This window comes from Convolutriloba macropyga, chromosome 10 (assembly GCF_964194025.1).
Source record: "Convolutriloba macropyga chromosome 10, txConMacr16.3, whole genome shotgun sequence".
NCBI lineage: Eukaryota > Metazoa > Xenacoelomorpha > Acoela > Convolutidae > Convolutriloba > Convolutriloba macropyga.
This window is the reverse complement of record NC_134477.1, coordinates 22,472,564-22,487,147: the sequence shown is the minus strand read 5'-3', so window position 1 is coordinate 22,487,147 and position 14,584 is coordinate 22,472,564. Positions and strand designations below refer to the sequence as shown.

At 34.7% G+C, this 14,584-nt stretch overlaps 1 protein-coding gene across 1 annotated transcript in view; it reads right to left on the bottom strand.

The window, feature by feature from the left end:
- Window positions 1-14,584, bottom strand: part of LOC142348825 (cilia- and flagella-associated protein 52-like) — a 52,086-nt gene that overhangs the window by 23,490 nt on the left and 14,012 nt on the right. Inside the window, exons 4-8 of the mRNA XM_075400352.1 lie at window positions 13,756-13,877; window positions 10,276-10,382; window positions 6,640-6,872; window positions 5,071-5,241; window positions 1,990-2,138 (exon numbers count right to left, since the gene is read on the bottom strand). Of these exons, the coding sequence (XP_075256467.1) occupies window positions 1,990-2,138; window positions 5,071-5,241; window positions 6,640-6,872; window positions 10,276-10,382; window positions 13,756-13,877 (782 nt within the window). The remainder of the gene's footprint in view (window positions 1-1,989; window positions 2,139-5,070; window positions 5,242-6,639; window positions 6,873-10,275; window positions 10,383-13,755; window positions 13,878-14,584) is intronic.

Here is a 14,584-nt window from a genome sequence, read left to right as displayed (position 1 = left end):
ATTAATTTTTCTTCTTAGTTAAAAACGCTTTTTATTCCGCTTGCAAAAACCCAAAACCCAACATATATATATATATATATATATATATATATATATATATATATATATATATGTATATATATATATATATATATATATATATATATATATACAAGAAATGTAAGTTTTCAATCAAAATTTTAAAAGACAATCAATCTGCTACGACAAGAGTGAAAGTCTAAAAAAGCGCTCTTAATTTTATTTTTTTCGTGCAAGAAGCTGATTCGTTTACCTTTTACAATATATTCGAATGTTAGGATAGCTGTAACCTCCGAGAAACCTAATTTGCTGTTTTTTTCATAACAGTACGCCAATTTATGCCTCGAAACAAAGTTCGATAGTAGAACAACTTGAAATAGAGAGCCCAGATTTCGATTTTTATCGGTTACTAAAACTTCGAGGCTGAGAGTTTAGTTTGAAAGATTGAACTTAGACTTATAAAGAAGTGAAAGTATATATTTGTCTTTAGTGTCCTATAGGATAAAAAATTTAGACTTTATTAGGTCTAAGTTGAATCTTTCAAACCAAGAAATCTAACTTTTGAAACTTGAATCAAACCGCTAAAAATATTTGGCTGCCCTCTATCGGAGACCAAGACGTTTGGTTTATTTTAACTCCTGTATTTTTTTCAAGAAAACTTCTCTTTCAATAATCTGCCAGATTGCACTCTCAACTTTAATTTCAAATAAATAACTAAATGGAAGAGAAGGCAGCAAGGTGCTCAAAAAGTTTTTAAAAAACTTCCGATTATATCATTGTTTATGTCATTTTTGCAAATAATCTTCTTTGTTGCAGCTTCTTTCTTGATTGAAACTTTAGGAGCAATGGCCTATTTTTCTTGATTTTATTCATGGACTATGTTAGAACTTTCTGTGCCAATAACAGACTCGCAAGTGTTGTCTTGTTAATGTTGTTATTATCAAATTTACCGAAATTCCTACGTTTAAAAGTGGAACATATCAACTATACCACACTCCGGATTATCAGAAAACATATTCGGGAAACTTGTCGTTTTCTTCTCACAAAAACCGCACAGCATCCCAAAAACTTAAAATAGAGAATTTCTGAAGCCGATAAAACCACATTCACCCGGCTTGACCATCATAAGAGCTTTTTTGGAAACCAGCAGTAAGACATGTATGGTTGTATAGCTTTTTTGATACCATACATAAGACAATACAAAAACTTAAAGGTGATCTCGAATGACGTCTTTTGGATCACAGTACAACTAATATATCGTAGTTGCCATTGGCCATCAACAAGAAAAAATCCATTTTTTTCTGTGGTGTCTTATTGACCATATCCAAGACCAGAAACTTTTATGGCCCTCATTGACCATATCCAAGACCAGAAACTTTTTTGTGCAACCTCATTTTTCGCTCGAAATTTCTTCCAGCAATAATTAAATCAAATTTGATATTTTTGAGTCACGTCTGTTTGCATTGGTTTCAATTGTAGGTCGTACTAGAGAAGTAATGCATGAAAGATTGTAGGCCGATGTGACCTTTGACCTAATCATACCAAGATGACACCTTAATAGACTATGCCTGATTTGAAGCGCAAAAATCTAAGGTGTGATTTTGTGTCAATCTGATCACAAATCATTTTCCCTGGCTGTACTGCCAACAACTCGCCAACTCAGGAACCCGCTAGATCTAGACTCCAAAAAACTCGGTCATCAGGGCTTTTGAACGGGTCGAGCCAAAGTCTTTTGTAAAATTTCGGGTCCAGCTAAATTTTTTTTCGAAAAATCTGAGTCGAGCTAAAGTCCAGAATGTTCTAACGTCCAGCTAAAATCTTCTCATAGCTCAAATGAGTCGAGTATGGTCTTTTCATAGCACATTTTGTTCGAGCATTGTCTTTTCATGAATCTGTACCATAAGTCTTTTCATAGGAGCTGGTTTGGAAAAAGAATATTTGTATAAATGGTATGTGTGTGTAATGTGTTACCAGAGACAATGAGGTCTCCTGGTTCCTTAATGGCGACTCCATTGCACCACATATTAGCCACTCTGATCCTCAACAGTTCTCTGTTTGTCTCTGTACTCCACACTCTGATGTCTTCTTTCGAACATGTCACGAACAGGGCACTGCTCTGGCTACATAAACATAACGCCAATTTTCAATTCCTTCAAAGTCTAGAAGTCGGTGCAGTGAATTTTTGTCAGAAATGCGGTGAATTTCGCGGTGAATTTTTGTAAGAAATGCGGTGATTGCTGTGAATGCAGTTTAAAAAATATTTCACCGCATTTCTTACAAAAATGCACCGCATTAGCTTTTCGATGCTTACTGAATCTGATCTAAAATTAGAGGTTAATGACAAATATCATAAAGGTTAGTGACAGTTGGCGCAGTGGACTAAGTAATTGAAGGCATGCAGGAGGAAAGAGGTTTGAACCCGTCTACGTAAACTTCCTTTTTGTAAAAATACTGAGAAGGCGGTGAAAATAAATCAATTCACCGCGATTGACCTCATTCACCGGGAAAAGATGTAAGAAATACGCGGTGAATTTTTTTTTCACCGCATTTCACCTCATTTCTTACGAAAATTCATTGCCAAACCTCAACTGGTAACCATACTTAAAAGGGACACGAACAATGCATAGGCATAAATTGGGGATGAGTAATAAAAACTTGGCGAGAAAATCATTTGTCCCGCTTACAGTTGCAACACCGCCAAATTTAGTCCCATCAAGTTGCCACGTAGGCAAAAGTTTCAAAGGTATAGCGTGTCCCATAAATTTTCAATGAGCGAACGTTTCAAAAACACTGTCCACACTGCTCATTCGCATGCTCAATTGCATGTTTTGGCGTTTTCGGTCTTTTCAATTTTATGGGACAGACTGCAAAAGTTCGACCTTAAAAAAACACAAATACAGCGTATCCCAAAATATTGAAACAATCTAACGTTTCAAAAAACAACTGTACAGAAGTCAAAGACCAGGTTCAAATTTTAAAAATGTACGAAAAGTGGAGCGCAATGGAGAAAAACATTGACATTCAAATGTCCATATTGATGCTCAATTGTTCAATTATTTCAACTTTATGGGAAAGACTATATTAGCCTAATGATGCGCGTTTGAACGCCTCGACTTTTCCAAACATTCGAGTACACTGCAACGTTGCGCTTATGTTGGTTTCATAACCCGGACTGAACGTCAAATCTTACTCTGTACTGATTCCGCGAATTTGCAATACTTGGATCAGAACTGTATCAGAGCGCTGATCATGTCGCTTTTCACACTTGGTACGACTTAAATCAAGTTTTAAGTCTCGGCAAGTCTTGAATCAAGTCTTGGCCAAGACTTGAGAAGTCTTGAGTCAAGCCTGGTGCACGGTTTTTAGTCTTTTTTTCTTTCGTTTTCTAACGAACGAAAAAGCCGCAATATTTGACGCCGCCTGCAATTTGACGCCCCTCCAAAGTGAAATAGGAAAAACAAGAAAATGCGAGCACCCACAGAATTCACTTGATAGAGTTTGAAAAACATTTTGATATCGCCCTAATATACCAGTCAAAACCATTCTTTTCTGCCCATTGAAAAAAATTGTTCGCCAGGTGAATATATGGTGCCACCTTATAAACTGGGTCACGTTTAAAAGATTTCTCATAAAAAATCCAAAAAATTTAGCTGACTTTGAAATGCATCTTTGAAATATTCTACCTCTGAAACGGTCACGACCAATTGCTCAAAAACTGGAAAAATATGATGACAAAACAAAAACTTAATTGGTTTAAAGAAAAAGAGGGAAAAACTTATAGACAGAATGGCAAATTCTTTTACATTTTTCACCTCGCAAACGATGATGATCAGTTTTTGATTATCAGATCACCTAACTATGCTGAGAGAACTAAAAACGATTTTTTTCCCGCCTATTATCAGTGAAAGTAATAGATTTCCATAACTAAGAAAAAATGATATTAATTTACATTGGCATGTTACAATAGCCTTATTTTTGAAATGACTTTTGGTAGATGGATTTTTAATCTGTTACTTTGTTTCATGGCCACAAAAAACTTGAATGAATTGAAAATGAGATCAATATGAAAGCCATTTGATATGGATCCGCAAAATCGACATTGCCACCACGCGATTTGATTAACTTCGTTTTGCGGCCCCTACTAAAAGAGGTTATTGCTGCGCTGTGGGGCTCTATAAAGTGCTTTTTGAAAAATCCACCACAATTGCTAAACAGAAGCATGGTAGATATCAGAAAAAAAGAACATTGTTAATTTCCTCTGGTACACATAAGAATAAAAAGCAAATGGTAAAAGAGGCAATGTAAAGCTAAGAATATAACATATTTAAAATTATAAAATCATTAAACTACTTAACTAAAAATTTGAACTTACATTAGAAAAAAAGGCCAAAAATGCGAGCATAAAATGTTCTCACAATTTTAAATGTACATCATGAAGATTTAAAAATAAAATTAAAGTCTAATGCTCTCAATGTCATCTTTTATATCAGTTACTTTTGGGTCCTTCAAAATTTTTTTCCAAAAGTATTCTTTCAGTTCGCTTTTAAGGAAGCTTTGGATGTTGTTTTCAGTCTAATATTAGAAGGCAGACTGTTATAAGTTGGAATGGCTTGTGCAATAAAAGAATCAGTTAAAAACTTATTGTTCTTTCTTAAATCGAACGTTATTTTTTTGACCTGTAATGTTGTTTTATTCTCATGGTAGAGAGAGGTTCAATTTTATTTGCTGGAAGATTGTTGCTGAGTAAGCGAAAGAAATATCGACATTGAAACGACGTTTGGTAGATGGATAATCTCAACAGCTTTGAGTTGAGATTAAACTGCTGTTGTTGTAAAAGTATAGGCATCTCAAAGCTCAATTTTATAGGCAATTACCAAGGCTATAAACTTGCAATCATGATTACAATCGACGCCATAAAAGGCAAATTATGCCCATGAAAATGTCTGAAAATAGGCACAGGGTAGTTTGACATGTAAAAGTTTGCTCTAAAACTTTTTTTAACCAACGCAACTAATGATGAAATATTTTGAGCTAATGGGTAGTTTTCCCTACCTTGGGAAGCATATGTCTCGGACTTCGTCTGTGTGGCTGGTCACAATAGTGTCGAAGGTCAGTTCAGGGTACACGAACTTGTACACGTTGCATGCATTCGTACCCACGAAGAACTGGTGTCCCTTGGAACGTAGAGCTATCGAAGTCACACCTCCCTCCACTTTCACAGACCTAAACAACACCACATTATCGAATAAACAACCCCAGTTCACCAATCAAACAACTTCTTTGGATTTCATACTAGGTCATATATGATTTACAGATTTCCTGGTAGCCATGAAAGGATCATACATACATACATACGTACACACACACACACACACACACACACATATATATATATATATATATATATATATATATATATATATATATAATAATAATAATAATAATAATATTGAATTCAACCAAACATGGTTACAACCAGCTTGGTAGTCCCCAGATTAGGGGAGAAATCAAGTTTCAATAATTAAATTTTCTCGAAAACTTTCCATCCTGAAGGGTAACTTTTATATTTGAATCTTTTCAATGCCTCCCCTTCCAAAAAGTCCTTCACTTCTCTTCGAAACTGACATGGATTTTTGTGTGGTGAATAGTTAGCGAAACTGTTAAGTTGAGACAAAGAATTATTGAATCGGGCTACTCTATTAAAGTAATTATTTTCAGAACGTTTCCGAAATGTTTTTCTCGCTTCAATAAAAATCTTTTCGCTTGATCTGGTCTTTGGACAACCGAAAGTTATTGACCAGTGGTCTGACGCATTCATCGAAGTTAAGCCCATTAAAATCTTGTTAAGCAGAATTAGGTCGTTGAGAACTAGAAAATAACTGACTGGCAATAGGCGATTTCGAATTAGGCTCTCAACGTATTCTTTGTCACCCAGAACAGAACGGCAAGCTATCCATTTTAAACAAAACATGATCTCTGCAGTCTTTCCAAGCGTTGAAGATACTGTGGTCCTGGGTTCCAGACATTTGACGCATAAAAGACCGCAGAGAATATATATGTTTTCACCAACGTGCATTTGACAGTTTCTTTTGTGGTGCGGGGTATAACTCTTCTTAAATGATTCAGTTTTTGAAAACCTTTCTTTACCGCCATTTCGAGGTGACAATTCCAAGTCATATATATATATATATATAATATATATATATATGTATATATATATATATATATATATATATATATATATATATGTATATATATATATATATATATATATATATAAATATATATATATATATATATATATATATATATAGAGATAGATAGATAGATAAAGGTCTAAAATGCGAAAAAAAGAATTCGCTCATTTTTTCTTTCCCATAATTAATGCCGACTCAAATAGACGGACATGAGGCATGTTTGAGTCAATATGAGCTCGAGTAACACAGCCCGGAGGAGCAGTGAACAACAGCATTGAAAGAGAATAGTTCCAATCGTGGAATGAAAATTCCAGTTGACTCAATATAATTATATCCAACAAAGGTGCAAGGCTAAATAAACATCCAGTTAGCGTCTTTGAACCCTAGCATAAACAGACTATAATCAAATTGTATGCAGACTTACTTGACTTTTCCCATGATTTCGCCCTTGGCACCCGGCTTCATCTCCGCAATGGTGCCATCCCCAGCACCAACTATCAAGTTTCCATTAGCGAGGAGGGAGAGGGAAGTGACTCCGAGTGAGAAGAGGTTCTTATGAGGGAATCGGCCTGGGTTCTTCTTGTCTCCCTGCATATTGATCATCAATACATCTCCACTCAGAGTACCAGCATAGAAGTAGTGGTCATCTGAGTCAACCTAAATACCCACAAACGCACTTGTCAAATGTTCCTTCTTTCATTTTTATATAATTAGAAAGCTTGTCAAACGTAGGATTTTGAAATGAAAAAGATTTTTTTTTAATTTCGCTTGTTCCGAGGAGTTACGGAGGTTTAAATTTTTTGAATGTTAGCCCAGCTTACGTTGTTTTGTTCACATTTTTGGTAATTTTGCAGAAATTTTGATCTGATTTTTCTAAAAATACGATAAAATTGTTAACAAAAGTCACATTGAATTCACCTTTGAAGATAAAAAAGATTTGCTGAACGAGCTGTTGCTGAACGAAAAGATATTTCTTTGAAGAATCTGTTTTGGCCGAACTTTGGTTGAATTTTTGAAAACTCAGAATTTCCAGCGTAACAAATTGCATTAAATATGCTTGTTTGGCCCACTTTGTCCAGCGTGACCTGTAGTGCAGACAAAAAGCTGCCAACACGGTCTTTGCTCACTCACAAAGGGCTATTTTTACCACCTGTTTATGGGAAAGTCTTCTGGAACTGATTTTTTTGCTGTCTTTCGCTAATTTAACTCGACATTTACAAAAAATCTAATTATTTTTGACATCTTTCCGAACAACTGATGGGCAATTGCTTGGAACCAAATTTACCCAATTAACCAAATTAACCAAATTTCTTTGAAGCTGTTAAACACAATATTCTTCAATAATATAACTAATAATATGATATCAAAAAATCGACATTTAGCTTTGATTTTGACATTTTGATCAAATTAATTTATTCCATAACATTTGGAACAGTTGTCTGTTTTAATTAGCAGGCAGTAGAAGCAAGAGCATTACAGAACAAAATGTGGAATTTAGGAATCGAAAAGTTTTTCGGATTGCAAGGTGATTGGCTTCTTTTTAAATAAAAAAATTTACCTTTTTGCTCGTTTTAAGTTAATTACAAGCCAGAACGCTTTCAAATCAATGCTGAGTTTTTCTCAGGATATATTTACGTAGAAGTTGATGTCAAGAACATATATGGCATTTTAAGAGAAAAAGATGGTTTTTTGGTTCGAAACCGTTTCACCGTTTGCTTAAAATTAATTGTGAAATTTTGATTTCTGCCTGTATTCGCTGTTGTTATGTAGTCTTTTGACTGAGTCTCACTAATGGCTTGAACACAAAGCTTCCTAAGCAAGCAAAAATTTATTTCAAATGGTTTTTGTAACCAAAAGTTTGTTTTAAAATAACGGGTTTTTTGCCAATTTCAATCCTTATTCTGCGTAATTTAGCGTAATTTCAGCTAAGAGGAGAAGTGGCATTATGCTTCCAGTTAGTTGTAATAGGGCTTGGTCTTTTCATCGTCTAAGTGACGGGTTTTTGGTGTTGATACTAAAAGATGTTCTTATTTTTGGTCAATTTTTGTTTTTTGAGGTTTTTGTTTGCTGTCTTAATGACAATTTAATTACCAGCCATATTTTGCATTAATAAAAGAGTTTGAAAAAGTCTTAATTGATTATATTTACAGTTTTTAGTAAATAGATTTGATTTTTAGGCTTCGACACCGTTTTCTCGCAAATTCTATTGACTTTTCGATTTGGTCTGCTTTTTTTTGTACTCGTACTGCATTCTATTTGCACTGGTTCTATTTGCACACTTTCATTAAGTTTTTTCAAATGGATTGATACTGAGTTTTGATCGTAAGTAAAGCTATTTGATTTGTTGATTGTCTTGTCTCTTACTTTCTTTGATGGCAGATATCATCAGCCGTCTATCAAGTTAATATTTAAATTGAACGTTGATTTGAGCTTAAATCAATTTATTAAACGGATGCACCATTTTTTCCGAACAATATGTAGACTTTTAAGAGTTTTCTATCTGTTTCTCATTTGATTGACATTTAAGTTCGAGACGTGGTTGGGTTGGATTGGAACATTATCTCCAAACGAACACTACCAAGCCGCCCTGTTAAATACAAAGATCTCTTTGATGTCATACAAGTACTGTGCTAGAAAAATCTTTTTGATTCAAATGACATTTTATATGGTCCCTGAATGACTACTAAGCAATGTCGCCCTGTACGTAGGAACACTGAAAGTTTTCAGCCAATAATGTTTTTAATATTCTATAAGTTGGGAGCAGATAAACCGCCCAAAAAATTTCTATGCTCTTGCATTCAAAGGAAAGAGAAATCATCTCCAGACTTCTAATATTCATAAAATTGTTTTTTTTATTTGGATTGTTCTGAAGAGTAATACTATTATCAAATAATAAATTACGAATGCTTGCATGACGAGTTATAGGTTTGAAAAAACGTTAGAAAAAATGCATGATCTTGAAAAATTTCTGATTTTAGAAACTTCGGAAATTTTTTGGGGCGTTGACTCAAAACACTCAGTACCCCAATGTTCTTAATTTTACTTTTTTATCAGGCTTTGTTACAGATATATGATTTCTCGACGACTTATCCGCAAAATTTATTTCTTCTTCCGGTTCTAGAGAAAATGCTAGAACTATTAAAATACTTGCAAGTTACAAATTCAGAAGATGTAAGGGACACTACATCGTTATCATCAGCATCTTTAACCTAAATATTTTTGAGTAAAAATGTCCTGTCTTGCTTTTTCAATGTGACATTATTCTCGTGTGTTTTCGCGGGCATTTACGGAAAACTCAAATCTTTGACAATCCCTTATTTTGATATATTCGGCAAGACACTTCTCACTGAAAAAGACGTGAAGCACGTAAACTCTAGAAACTCATGTCATTAACTTGAATCACCAAAGAGCTTGTTATAACTGGATAATATTTTGTAAGATCCAATCAATATAACCAATGAGAACATTTTGTTTTGAAGGTTATTTTTTGTCATGTTTTCTATTTTTTTAAAATTTTATTAAATTTTGTATAATTTGTACCATACTGTTCATCTTTCCAAACTCTTCAAACTGTTCAAATAAACGCATTCAAATTTGTACATTGATTTTGTTGCTAAGCACAGGACAAAATCTTGGAAACCCTTACTTTGGCTCATTATTACTCTTATCATGACTTGTGATTACGCAAATTGTGAATATTATTACAATAACTTTTGTATAACCTTTTCAGATCCAAAGGTTTGCGTTTTTTTGAAGTCAAATGTGAAACTGTCCGATAAGGATTGCAAGAAACCCGAATGAATGCTGCAAAGTTTTAATTATAGCTATTAATTACCAAGCAGGCTAAAATAGCCACATACGTAAAATAATCATATGTGATTCCATGCAATTGATTCACCTTTGGTTATTGTGATCTTTGCACGATAACTAAAAACTTATTGGGTGATCTCATTACAAAAAGAAGAATATAATATTCACTTTTTGATTTGAGTTCGCAAGCACGACTCTTATGATATCAATTCAGTTTTTTTTCAATACAGGCGACGTTTTATACATTTACCTCTAGACACATGTACTGTCTTTTGATCTTCTGTGTGTCAATATCTTCTGGTTTGATTTTCCTGTTTTTCCTGTCCAGGGTCCACACGCGCAAGTTTCCGTCTCCACCTGTGAAACATCGCAATAGATCAAAATCATTTCATATATCTTTATATGCCCCCCGCAGTACTTTGACCCAATGAAGTCACCGCAAGGTCCTGTATTCCCCTAGTTAAACGCAACTCAGAGCAACATTATCGAATGAAAATTGCGCTCTTTAATATTTGTAAACCAGCTTTCGTTTCGATCCACAAAAATAAATGACTTTTTTCGCCAGCTTTTCCGGCCAATATCATTAAGACGATGCAAGACGTCTCCTTCTCTGGCTAAGATCAAACAGCAAACGGGCGCTGAATCGGAGTTTTTACGTTTAGCCTCATTTATACATTTTGCCCTCGAAAAAAAAAGAATTATCTCTACTTTAATGTTACCACCAACTTTTACAGCACAAACATTAACTATTACATCAGCGTAGCATATATAAGAATCAGAGAGGACAGTAAATAAGGCCTTGAGACTTATTTACCAATGCCGTGCCATGTGATAAAATCAGGAGATAAATAATGGGCGCAGTATTTTTATGAGATGGTTTGAAACCTGCTTCCCTTGTCGAATTTTTAGCCGAAAAAAAATGTAAATTGGCAGCTCCCCTTCAAACATATCTTTTTGGGGGTGTAGAACTTGGTATTTTTGTCGTTAGGAGGTTTGTAGCTGGGTACCAACTATCGCCCAAAGACCTATCAAAATTCCGAAAGTTTTGTTTGGTGCTTCGTCTTGTAGTTGGGAGTGTACTGTGTTGTCCCCAAAATTGTTGCTCTCTCGACTGTATGAAAACTTCACTCGGAATATTTGAATTAATAAACAAGAATAACAATACCAGCAACGAACAAAGTTAGATCCCGAAAACAAAACACTGGATACTTCAACAACCCAAAAGTAAATTTTCCATTAAAACTAACTAATGATTCAGTAAATTTAAGTAATGGTTCCATCAAAACTAACTAATGGTTCGTTCAACCTATTGGTAAGTATGCAGTTGAGTTTGCAACCCAAATAACTACAATAAGTTCTGACTCCCCGTAGCTATGTTACTGGCCAGAAACTTATTATCTTCGCAATCAAAAATTGATTCCATGCAATTGATTCACTGCAACTCATTCACTGCAACTACAAAGTATGTTCTTTCACCACCACTAGATAAATACATTTTCCTCTCACAAGGGAGCCAACAGCTCTAATCGAGCATTCTCCTTCACACAGTTGACTGAAAATCTATTTTTCTTAAGCCTCATAAACTTCTTTCTCTTCCAATGTTTTTTATTTTTCTTGAGGATACGCAACCAATTTTTATCAGCAATTATTAACGTGTCATTTCATTTACAACATTTTGACCTCTCCTATAAGGGTAGTATTAGGCGTAAAAGAACTATCTCAAGGTGCAGATTATAGTAAGTAAACGTTCTAACAGGTTTACCCGAATTCCGTGGTTTACTTGATTTGCTAATTTCCAAAAAACTCATGTTTCATGTTCAACAATTGATATGCAAAAGTTCAGGCGTGTCTGATTTTAAACTTTCCCGGTTTCGGACGCGTATCCTATTTTACATTTGTCTACCATTGCGTCCCCGTAACATAAAGCAACGTTTGCTTTTTAAAAAAATTCACTAATTCTCCGTACGATCACAATAGTTGAAAAATCAGAGGAAACTTTTTGACGCTTTTTCCTTGTAAAATAATTTCCAATATTAATATTTTGCGATTGGTGGTGATTTTACCTCTTTTCTTGACGTCTAATGTTCTGGTAATCATTTTGAATCTGGTAAAATTGTTGTATCGTTCAAAGAAGCAAAAAAAATCTATTTATCAATTTTTTAAACTTAAAATGAACCATTTCGCTCTCCGGAAAAATTCATTGTTTGTTTTCTTTTTCGTATGCAAAGGAGTCCTAAGTTAAAATTTCAAGGCGATCGGGCTTGAAGAAGTAGGGTTTTAAGGACTTGATGGGCTCTCAATCTTCAACGGCACAGATATTATCAACAAATGAGATTTTCCCAGCCAAAAAATCTTTCAAACAACGATTATTTTCTTCTAGACGTTTCTATTCAATCTCCAAAAAATGTCTAAGCAATAATAAGTCCTAGCTCAAACATCAAGTTCACTTCGTAGCTCAATCTTTCCATGCAAAACTCCTCGGAACATTTAGTTGCCACAACATTTATTGCTCCATGTTTAATGACGACTCTGATTTTTTCCAATGCAAGATTACAAAATTTTAATAGTTACATGCCCCAGCTGAGATTTTGCGTCGACACTTTGAAGGAGGCAAATTTTACCTGATGTCCCTATCTGTCCGAAATAATTTGTTTTTAGAATTCAGATATTTATTTGCATTGGTTCCTAAGATTCAAACTTGATTTCACATGTAATTGCAAAGTCACGTCCTATTTTTCTTTCCAATGGATATTCTTAAAAAGTTGTTACTAAGTTTTGGTCCATAACTGTACTGCTGTATTAACAAACAAACAATATTTCAATTCCGTTTTTTTATTTCAATAATTCGTAAAAATCTGCTCATTCTCTCTTTTTCGCTGATCATTGTGGTTTCTGTATTCAATCGTTTCAGTTGTTGTGCTTAGAAACTAGAAATTTTTAAAATTACGTCAAGAATCTATGTGATTTTAATGAGAAAAACAATCTTTCTATGAACATGCGCAAAAAAAACGCAGTGTAAATCAACCTTTTCACATTCAGATTTCTTTGGTTTCCCTGCATTGGTATTTTTCAAGAAAAATGGAATTTTTGTCCTGTGTTCTGTCCCAACTATTGGTTCATCAGCTCGCAAGCAGATACATTTCTAATGCCACGAGAAACCCAAAAAATGACCAATAATTTCTTAAAAGCATAATTTCAATTTTGTTTCTCATTTCCTCCTAACTTTAGAATTCCCATTTTACTTTTCCTGAAAACAATAAATAGTCCCCCCCCCAACGTTTCCTTCTTCATAGGGAACATAAAAACATTTTCTATACTCTTTGGGCCTTTTGAAATACATTTTTAGTTTTTTCGGGGGGAAATCCGAACGAAAAAAGCCGATGTTTTTCCATTGTCTGACCTATTTGTCTGTAATTATTTAATTTTTGAATTCAAATAATTACTTCTTTGGTCCGTTCTTATAGTGTTTCTGACAACTTAATCAATTTTGAATGCAAGTTCCGGTTTTGTTTGTTTCGCAAATAATATCTCGATTTCACTCCAACTTACGCTTCTTAAGTTCGTTCGAAATTGCTTTACACCGCCTTATTCTCGCTTGATAACGGTGGAATACGATTGGGCACCTCGGCCCGGGTAAAGGCAATAGTAAGATTCCATTTCAATATCGCTAATTAGAAGATGATTATCTCAGCATTTCAAACCTCATCGCGCACTGTGGCTGCTCTCTTACCAGTGATAAATGTGTCATCATCCTTGTTGCTGTACTTGAGACAGGTCACCAGTCCTGCACTGGCTAAGGCTGCTGCTGATCCACAGATGGCCTCCTTGGTCTCTAGATCCCACACCACGACACTGATAACAAACGCAACTTCACAAAACCAACATTATACACTTTTCTCAAGTTTTTCCACATCTCTTACTCAAAAATACATCCTTTCAACTCTATATAGTTACCGTTTTTGCCCTTGCACTTTTTTGGTGTTGGAAAATTCCTGGAGCTCAGAGGTTATCCGAGGTTGAGTGTTAGCCATCCCGGGTCGAGGTTTAGCGGTGAAAACAAATAATTTTTATCGCGTATTTCTTGCGGTGAAATCGGTGAATCGCGGTGAATTATTTATTTTCACCACATTCAACGGAATTCTTCCTAAAAAGAACCCTCCGTACTCGCGTTCGAACCCCTCCACTTCTACTTATCTTAACCTTCTTATTCCACTGCGCTATCGGTCACGTTCTTTGTTGTTATTTCTTTTGAACTTAAATCAGATTTCAAAAACGTTGAAAAACACATGCGGTGAATTTTGGAAAAATGTAGTGAATTTCGCGGGGAATTTTTGTAAAAATTGCGGCGAAATGCGGCGAATCATTTTCTTCACCGCATTCACTGCGTTTATTACATTTATTTACCACAAAAGTTGATGCGGAAAATTTTTGTTAGAAATGCGGTGAATGTTGTGGGGAATTTTTTTAAGAAATGCAGTGAAACGCGGTGGATTATTTTTTTCACCGCTTTCACCGCATTTCTTACATTAATTTACCCCAAAAGTTGATGCGGTGGATTT